Source organism: Muscardinus avellanarius, assembly GCF_963383645.1.
Source record: "Muscardinus avellanarius genome assembly, chromosome: 3".
Lineage (NCBI taxonomy): Eukaryota > Metazoa > Chordata > Mammalia > Rodentia > Gliridae > Muscardinus > Muscardinus avellanarius.
The window spans coordinates 79,745,512-79,755,241 of record NC_137788.1 but is presented as its reverse complement, the minus strand read 5'-3'; the positions used below and the strand labels follow the sequence as shown (position 1 = coordinate 79,755,241).

At 41.9% G+C, this 9,730-nt stretch overlaps 1 protein-coding gene across 2 annotated transcripts; it reads right to left on the bottom strand.

Annotated features, from left to right (window-relative positions):
- Nucleotides 1-8,812: 8,812 nt before the first annotated feature.
- LOC308260541 (ER membrane protein complex subunit 4-like) lies at nt 8,813-9,423 on the bottom strand (the record flags this gene model as incomplete). 2 transcript variants are annotated; one of them, XM_080691919.1, is made up of 2 exons in its annotated part: nt 8,813-8,907; nt 9,051-9,423. In XM_080691919.1, 2 exons carry the CDS (start codon nt 9,421-9,423, stop codon nt 8,813-8,815), a joined length of 468 nt encoding a protein of 155 aa, XP_080548045.1. The 2 variants fall into 2 exon arrangements, with proteins under 2 accessions (XP_080548045.1, XP_080548044.1); XM_080691918.1 differs by having other exon boundaries at nt 8,872-9,423.
- Between the last annotated feature and the right edge of the window lie 307 nt (nt 9,424-9,730).

Sequence of the window (9,730 nt, the reverse complement as noted above, 5' to 3'; positions counted from 1 at the left end):
TAAAATAGGGCTGGAGGTATAACTCGCTCCTGGCTTCAATTCCCAGTACCCACCCACCCTTCAATACAAAATTATCAAGAAGAACCTAACAAGTAAATGATTCCTCTATTTTTACAAACCTTCCACATGTATGGCTGCAAAACCATTTTCATAGGCATAATTAACTCTGGCTAAAAACATGCTATCTTGATTAATTAAATCATTTCTGCTGCTACTAACAGCATGGAAAAACTTCTGGAAAGGACTCTAAAGCCACTTAGCCTCTTTGAAAGCACAACTGTCTACAAGTCTAGACTACCACATGCCTGCTGCTGCTTCAGTTATTTTCTCTAGCATAGCAGAAGTGCGGCAATTGCATACTTTTCGATTCTCTTTCGAGTTCACACTACTGACATAATTAACAATCTTAATTTATGAAATACTTTTCAGATTTGAATGTCAGATATTTTCATTGTTTTATAAAATACAGAGAAACATAAAGAAGAAAATAAGTTGTCAGGCGTGGTGGCACATGCTTGTAATCTCAGCATTTGGGTGGCTGAGATGGGAGGATTGCAGCTCGTGGCCAGTCTCAGCTGCTTAGTGAGGCCCTTTGCAACCCAACGAGACCTGGTTTCAAAATAAATAATTAAAAAAAATAGGGGTAGGGGTGTAGCTCAGAGGTAGAATGCCCCTGGGTTCCAACCCCAGTACCACACACACACAAAAAAAAAAAAAAAAAAAAAGAGAAAAGAAGTATCACCCATAATCACACCACTAGATGAAAAACACCGCTAATATTTTGGTAACTATTTCTCATATATTTTTCTATTCACATATTTTTAACACATAACTAAATTCTTTTATTCTAATAAGGACTTAACTTTTCCCACTAAAAATATTGATCACACACATTTCTTTTCCTCCATGCATTTTTTATATACAACATGATATTAAGTGGGTATTTAATGTTCTGTTTTGTAGGCTTACCATAATTTATCTAAAAAATCCCCTCTTGGGAGCCACAATTAAATTGTTGTCATTTTTTTCCCTATTCTTCTGAGTAATACCAACCTGAACATCCATGTCCATAAATCTTTGCACAAATCCCTCATTACTTGCTAATGGCAAACTCCTCCAAATGGGAGCTAAATAATAGATCTTAAACATTTTCAAGTCTTTTGCAACAATTTTTCCAAACTGGCCTCCAGAAAAGACGGGTTAATTTAGCTTCCTAAAGACATTTGAGAGAGCAATATCCAGTCTTCAAAATAAAATTTTTACTAATTTGACAGAAAAATGGGAATCTCAGTTGCATTGAAATTTCTTAGACTACTAGTGAGATGAAATACTATTTTACATGTTTAATTGGCCATTTGTGTGCAGGCCCCAGGGAAGGTGCACTAATGCCATCTATCCAATTTCCTACTGTGATGGTTAGCTTTTACTTCTTGGTTTGTAGGTGAGCTAATTGGTTGGTAGTTCTCACTGTCAGATAATTTCCCAAGATGAATTAGGTGACAATGTTTGTTTTATATGCTTTCTTTTTATCACCTTCTCTTAGAAGTTTGCGGAACGTGAATGTGTGTGTGTGTGTGTGTGTGTGTGTGTGTGTTTGTGTGTGTGTATAAACGGGCAATTTATCTTGCTTTCAAATTTGGTAGTAGCCAGGTATGGTGGTGCACACCTGTAATCCCAGTAGTTGGGAGGCAGAAACTGGAAAATCTTAGGTTCAAGGTCAGCCTTTAGGAACCAAATTTTTAAGTAATCTTTCTTTTGTAGTATTTCTTTTTTGGGGAAAGAGTACTTGCTACTGGTGCCCCAGTTGGGCTTGAACTGGATATTCTCCACTTTTGGTCTCTCAAGTAGCTAGGATTACAGGCGTGCCTGAGTAACTCATTTTCCTTTTTTCTGTCTTATTTTTGCAGTGCTGGGGATTGAATTCGGGGTTAACTATGCATTTTGTGCATAGTTGGGCAAGGGCTCTACTAGTGAGCCACATCCCTCCCCTTTCTTCTTAGTTGACTTACATGTTTTGAAATTCTGCAGTGACTTTTTTTCAATGTTTCTCTTGAAAACAAAACTTCCCAGGAAAAGTGCTTACTACTACACAGCAGATCATCTAAGAGCCACACTATCCAATATGCTATTTGAATTTTAAAAAGGAAACTAAAACTTTCAGTCTCTTGCTTGCTCCATAGCCACATGTGACTAGTGTCTACCACTCTGTACTGCATAGACAGTTTTCCTATAATCATAGTTCTATACAACACTGGCCAACTGATTTTAACTTTTCCAATCTCTTTACCTGCTCCCTTCCACATTGCCCAGCCCCTCTTCAGAGTGCCCTTCTCTCTGTCTTTAGCTAATTTCCACTGTTCTTCAGCATGCAATCCTGACATCATCTGCTTTGCCAAAGTCTCTCCGACTATCCCCGCTCCCTCTCCCCAACTGGATGGCACTCTCTTCTTGAGCCCATGAGAACCTCGGGCAGGGAGTGCTCGTTACAGTCCACTGTGCTGTGGACATCGGTTCACTGGTCCTCGTTCCCTATCAGCCCATTGAGGGAAGAGTATATGTCTTTTCATTCTGATCACAGCTTAGTTTCTGAAAAATAGAGTTTAGCATATGTTGAATGAATGGCTTGCCCACCATTTGCCCCACCCTATGCCAAAAAAATGGTTTATCCCTAAAATGTCTCAAGAACTGAAAAGCATAGCAACAGAGGTATTCAAGAAACAACACCTTTATATTAAAATAATACAATTTGGTAAATAAACTAACAAAAATTGGCATTCTCTATCAGAAAGAACAGTTAACAGCAGTACTTTATATAACCTTTCTCCTAATAGAGATATAAACATATTATCTTTATACTTCAACAAGTATATATCATTGGGGCCATTATAAACCATATCTTCCTAATAATTCTTACCCAAAATAAAAGCCTATATAAAAGCTTTATCTGAGCGGGGCATGGTGGAACACATCTGTAATCCCAGTATTTGGGAGGCTGAGACAGGAAGATTGCAGTTTCGAGATCAGCCTAACAACTTGGCAAGGCCCTCCACATATTAGTGAGACCCAATTTAAAATAAAAAAATAAAAATTTTGCGAAAAATGTTGTTACAGATATTTCTATTGATATATAAGTGTTTTAATTGAGAAAGGCAAATAAAAACTAAGTACCATGTGATCTAATTTTGGCAAGAAACAAAAAAAGGTCTATGCATATAAAAAGTTGAGGGAAGACGTACATAAAAATATAAACCAATGTCATTTGGTGGCAGGGTTATGATCAAGTTTTTTTTATTATATATATATTTATTTAAAAGATTTTTCTTTAATAAATATATATTGTAACTTTTTAAAATTAAAAATAAAAGAGCTGGGCATGGTGATACATGCTTACAATCCCAGTACTTGGGAAGCTGAGACAGGAGGATCACAGTTTTAAAGACCAGCCTCTTCCGCTTAGTGAGATCCTATTTGATTCAAAATAAAAAGTAAGCTGGGCGTGGTGGCGCATACTTGTAATCCCAGTCCTTGGGAGGCTGAGACAGGAGGATCTCGCAGGTTTGAAGCCAACCTCAGCTACTTAATGAGATTTTTTCAGAACTTAGTGAGACCGTGTTTCCAAATAAAATATAAAATAGGTCTGGGAGTGTAGCCTGGAGGTAGAAAGTCCCTGGGTTCCATCCCCAGTAATACACACACACACACACACACACACACACACACACACACACACTAGGGCTGGGGGTATAGCTCAGAGGTAGAATGCCCCTGGGTTCAATACCCAGTACTATTAAAAAAATGGTATCCTAGGCTTGGCATTCAAAAATGAATATTCTACAGTTATATGCTATAATTGTAGAAGGAAAATAATATGAAGACCCCAGAGAAACTCTGGATGACTAAGAATAACAGATAAAGCTTGTGTGTGTGTGTGTGTGTGTGTGTGTGTGTGTGTGTGAGAGAGAGAGAGAGAGAGAGAGAGAGAGAGAGAGAGAGAGAGAGAGAGAGAGAGAGAGAGAGAGACTGGGATTGATTCCAGGGACATTCTATCTCTGAGCTACACCCTAAGCCCTATTTTATATTTTTATTTTGAAGTAGGGCCTCATTAAGTTACAGAGGGTCACTAAACTGCTAAAGCTGGCCTCCGACCTGTGATCTTCCAGTCTCTGCTTCCCAAGTACTGGGACTGAACTAGGATTGAAGGTATGTGCCCTCACACCCAACTAGAATTAAAAAATAAATAAATTATAGTAGTACTGGGGATTGAACCCAGGGGCATTGTACCTCTGAGCTCCACCCACAGCCCTATTTTTATTTTTTTTACTTTAAAACAGGGTCTCACTGAATTGCGGAGGGCTTAAGTAGGTGAGGTTGGCCATAAGCCTGAGATCTTCCTATCTCAGCCTCCCTAGTACTGGGATTATAAGCATGTACCACCACGCATATATTATTTTTTAAAGAATTACTGTCCATTTTTTGGAGGTTGAGACGGATTTCTTTTTTCTCTCCTCTTGTTAATATGTTGTTGTAACTTTCCTTCTGTTTTCCAGATATCCTAAGATCTAGATCTGTTCTTTTCCAAGGTAGAAGCAAGAAACGAAGAGCTTATCCAGACCCTGTGTTAAAATAAAATTAAAATTTAAAAAAGCGCTGTAGCCCGGTGGCAGAACACTTGCCAGAAAAAGGCCCTGGGTGAAACCCCAATATCACAAACAAAACAAAACAAGGAATGGCCTTCTTCTGGGTAGTGGAGGTTGCCCAGGCCCACCTATGAACAAACCAGCCAAATAAAAGGGTCCACAGTGCAATTCAGAGTTCACAGGGCCAGTATTAGTGGAGTTTCTGAAAAATGGCGGGAGGCTGACCTCACCTGTGCATGCTTCTGGGGAGGTGCAATGGAACGACTGCAAACATGAGAACAAAGGTGAGTCCAGGCAAGGGAGGAGGAAGGTGAGTCCTCATTCCCAAGGTGGCCACAGCTTCACGAGGAAACACAACCAGTTCCTTGGAGGCATGGGGCATCTCTGGAGGGTTATAGCAAACCGCCAAGCCCGGAAATGGTCCATAAGGTATGTGTTTGTGGGGGGAGGCATAGAGTTTATTGACCAGATTTCTTGGGTTTCATTTTTCTATTTTGTACAGGTTTACCCCATGGAGCATGAACTACCCCTCTCTTTTAGCTTGTGTCACCTGGTCCTTTTGGAGATCTACCATGGGGCTGATCTCATAATATGAAGCACGGTCAGTGTCTCTGTATCTCAAAGTGGTGGGAAGTGTCAGGGGCTCCCTGGGTGTGGTGCCTTCGTCCCCACTGTGGCTGGCTTTCTGGGTTCCTGGCAGAGGCTGAGGCAGAGGCTGCACAATACACTAACAAATGGTACTAACTTGGGAGAGTTATGATCTCTGGCTTTTCTTCCTGCAGCTGTTCTAGTAGGCTCATCAAAACCTTTGATTTGAAAACCAAGGGATTCTGCAAAGTACTGGCCATAAGAAACCCTCAGTCCCATGCTACTCAGGAGGGTAGGTCAAGAATGCAGCGTTATAAAGAATAGGAAAAGGAAATGCAGTTCTATGGGCAGGAAAGCACCACCTTTCCTCTGAAGATGGAAAAAGAGCAAGAGGTCACATGGGGCCATTCAGCTCAGTCCAGCCATGACATTTTCCACATCTTTTGCTCTGGGCCATCCAGTCCACCCAATGGAGCAGGCAGCTTGGGCTCAGGAGGAACCAGCTGCAGAGAGGATGGGCAGATACAAATTTGTGTGCATCTCTATGTGCCCTGAGATCAATGGTACCTCCAAATGAGCACATCAGTCCAACAAAGGCAGGGGCTGAGTGAGACTGATACTAGAGCTCACATTAATGGAGTGGTTTCCTTTATGACATCCAAGCTCTAAACCGGGCATATTTCTTGCAATCAGTGGGACTGTTAAAAATGGCAACCAAGCAAAGGAAGAAAAAAACATGTGAAAGAAGAGGCAGGGATGAATAAGAATGAATCTTAGTGTCCTGAGGTCTAGCAATGCCCAGGACATGTTGAAGCCACATGCATTAATGTTTACGAGTTTCACTGTGCACAGCAAAATTTGTTCTGGCATTGTTGATCTGTGCACTTTTGGCTTCTCTCTGTAGCCTTTGGACTTCAGCAAGACCAGATGGCAGCTTCTACTTCTTACAAGGATTTGAAAAACAAAGAGGAAGGTCTACGGCAGATGCTGTAAGGTTATCCTGGCTTTGAATGTCATTAAGGATGGGATTAAACCTCCCCAGTCTTCCACTGCTGGAAGGATAAAGAGCTCTCTGGTATGGGTGGCATATACAGGGCACCCTGAAGCTGATAGCAACATGTCTTTCCATCTTTGCCTCCCATCCATTCCAATGGCTCACGACATTTCCCCTCTCCCAAGTTTCTCTAATGATGTGGTCTTTCAGGCCTTTGTCCCCATGACAAAAGCTCTTTCCCTACTCTTCTCTCATTTCTTTTTTTCTTTTCTTTTTTCTTTTTCTTTTTTTTTTTTTTTGGTGGTACCGGGGGTGGAACCCAGAGGCTTTCTACCTCCAGGCTATACTCCCAGACCTATTTATATTTTATTTGGAAACAGGGTCTCACTAAGTTGCTGAGAGCCTCACTAAGTAGTTGAGGCTGGCTTCGAACCTGTGCGATCCTTCTGTCTCAGCCTCCCAAGCGTGGGGATTACAAACATGCACCACCACGCCCGGCTTCTGTTCTCTCATTTCTGCTTGGAGGCCTCTTGCATCAAGATTCAGCTCAGGCTCACCCCTTGGAAACTTTCCTCTGGCCAGATGATTGTGTTCCCATCTTGCTTCTGGTCCTAGTATGAACAGACTTCTAGATTAGCTCTCAAAACCCACTATAGCTATTTCAAGGTGCAGCTTTCTTTTGTGATTAGATTACTGACACTTTGAGAACAAGAAACAGTTTGTGGAGCAGAGGTGGAGAGGAGATGGAGTTGGTTGCAGGGCTTCCACAAATATGACATTTTATTTATTTTTATTTTTTTATTTGGTGGCACTGGGAATTGAACCCTAGGGACATTCTACCTCTGGACTACACCCCCAACCATCTTTTAATTTTTATTTTGAAATAGAGTCTTGCTAAGTTGCTGAAGCTGGTAGACTCATACCTCTGAGTCCTGTCTCAGTCTCCCAAGTACTGGGACTACAGACATACTTCCCCATGCCTGGCAAATGTGGGGTTTTAAAGTGGCTTGGATGGATCTTGCATCTGCTCTGCTGTCATTCCAAACCATCATTAGTCTCTAAAATGCATGAAAGCCTGGTATATTGTGAGAAATCAAGGAACAGGACAGATGTCTTACGAGGGGTAGAGAAAGATCAAACACTAGAACAGGGATAGAGACTTGGTATTGTATGAATGGAAGCTCATGAATGGAAGCGGCTGTAGGCACAGAAGCTCTGTCCTAAAAACAGAGCACACTAGGAATCTGGAGAAGCTTGGGGAGAGTAGTAGAATATCTGAGGGCATTGGATAGACATAAAGTCTATGTAAATCTTAAGGATTACGCAGACTCTGGCTAATGTCTGCCCTACTACCATATCAGGGATGACGTGCTATTAACTAGTCATTCTTTCTGAATGAGTTGAATATGTTGGTGGACTTGACAAGAGTCAGCATGAAGCAAGGGAAACTCTCAATGAATTGGTTTGAAAATTTAGTAGGCTGGAGGGAGATGGCATCTTTTAATGCAGCATTACGTAGACACCGTTTATATCAGCTGTCCTAGGGCAGGCAGCCCAGCTGTGAGTCATTAAACTGTCTGCTGGAGAATATCTCTGAGACTTTTCTGGTCTCTTGATCAAGAGTAATTGCTTCCAAGAAAACTTTTTTCCAAGCCCCAAATGTTTCTTCTGAGCTGGTAGGATGGGACCCAATAAAGAAGTCTCTTGCAAAGCTAAGGATCAGCAGCTTCAGAGACCTGTGCTTATGATTCGTCCTGAAGTCATGAGGATGTGCGGTCTTCTCTAAATGCAGGTTGAGGAGAGGGCACTGCACAATTTCTGTCCCCAAATAAGAATGGAAGCTAAGGGGCTTAGCTTAGCTCTTTCCACCTTCCTACCACAAAGCCCGATGCAACACTTCTTGGTAATTTTTGTAACAAAAAGGGGTGCCTGCACATGTGTGCTTACCTGCATTTCTGAGCACTGTAGGAAATTTTTGGCTGATAAAAGGAGAATCACTTGATAGTTAAATGAAATTCGTGAAGGTGCTAGCTGAAAGCCTGTAAAAAAAAAAAGCAATGATTTTAAAAAGTGCAATTCAATAAATGAAATGATGGCTTTTCTGCAGCCATTTTTTTGTGTGCTCCTTTTTCTGGTTTATTTTTCTTTTCATCATGTATATTTTCAATCCAGCATTAGTTTCTCATACCTTCCACAAGTGTCTCCAACAGAATTTTTATGTTCTAACTTGTGTTAAATAGAAGTGAAATATTAAGAGAAATAGATTTAAGGGAAACTTGTGAAACATTTTGTAAGCATTGTTCTCACCCATTTAATTTATTGAAAGAAGACGCTGCTGTGGTTCTTGATTTAGCAGCAACTATTCTTTTGTTTACATAGAGTTCTGGTTTTGTTTGTTGTTTTGCTCCATACTGTAAACATAAATAAAGTTTTCTATATTATTTTCAGTCGGGGGTGTGGTATAGTTTCTTTGCGTTTGTAAAAAGTATGTCCATTATCTTTCTAGAATCTGTATCCTTACCATGAAGAAAAAAAGCCTTTTGATTCAACAAGATATTATTTTAAGAATTAGTATACTTAGAAGTCAATGGGCTTACAGAAAGATGTAATTGAGCCCCCCAAATTTAGGCACCAGGTGCTTCTTTCTCAGGTTCACAAAAGCAGTCCTCCACCACTGAACTCCATTCTCTCAAGGGGCTCAATGAAGGCTAACCAGTCTGATGCATGTGTAGGCAGTAGTCCCATGGACTGGCACTTGTAAACAGCCGATGCCAGACCCATCAGGTTCCCAATGAGATACACCAAACCCTGCAGAAACTTCTGGCTTGAACTCTCCAGCATCTTGAAAGTGGCTGAAATGGCCATAAGTGCCTGAATGGGTCTCCAGGCCATCATACACACCATCATTGTGGGGAAGATGGAGATAGTGTTTCCTGCCATGTACATGATGAAGAGGTTCTTGGGAATCTGTTTGAGGGGACCCAAGGCGATGTCCCAGCAGCGCTTCTCTAGCAGGATCCGGTCGGTCTCCTGCACGCTGGTATCAGGCACTTGCTTATCCAAGTAACCGACTGGGTACAGTGAGTCTCCCTGGTCGCTGCTCCGGTCACTTCGGCCCCTACTGCCGCCTCCAGGCCCGCTCAGCTCAATGGCCCACTTGAACCGCCGGCCCCGGTTGGCCACCAAGCCCCCCTGGGCCGTCATGGCGACAGCCGCTTGCCGAGGCCGAGAAGATCCGCACAAAGCTGCGCGCTCCACCAGAGGCGCAGCCCAGCGGTGCGGCGCCCTCGCGACTCGTGCCTCTGCAGCCATTTTATAATACACATGCTGCCAGCTTGCCCAGAGAAAAGGGTGCAGAAAATACTATCTTTTTTAATTCTCTGGGTTTCTACAACAACCACAGGGTGTGCTGAAAAATATTATGAAATTCATGAGTGCTACTTACCTTCTAGAGATCCTGTATTCCCCCCCCCCCCCCCGCCCTTTTTTTTCCTTGCAGTACTGGAGATGG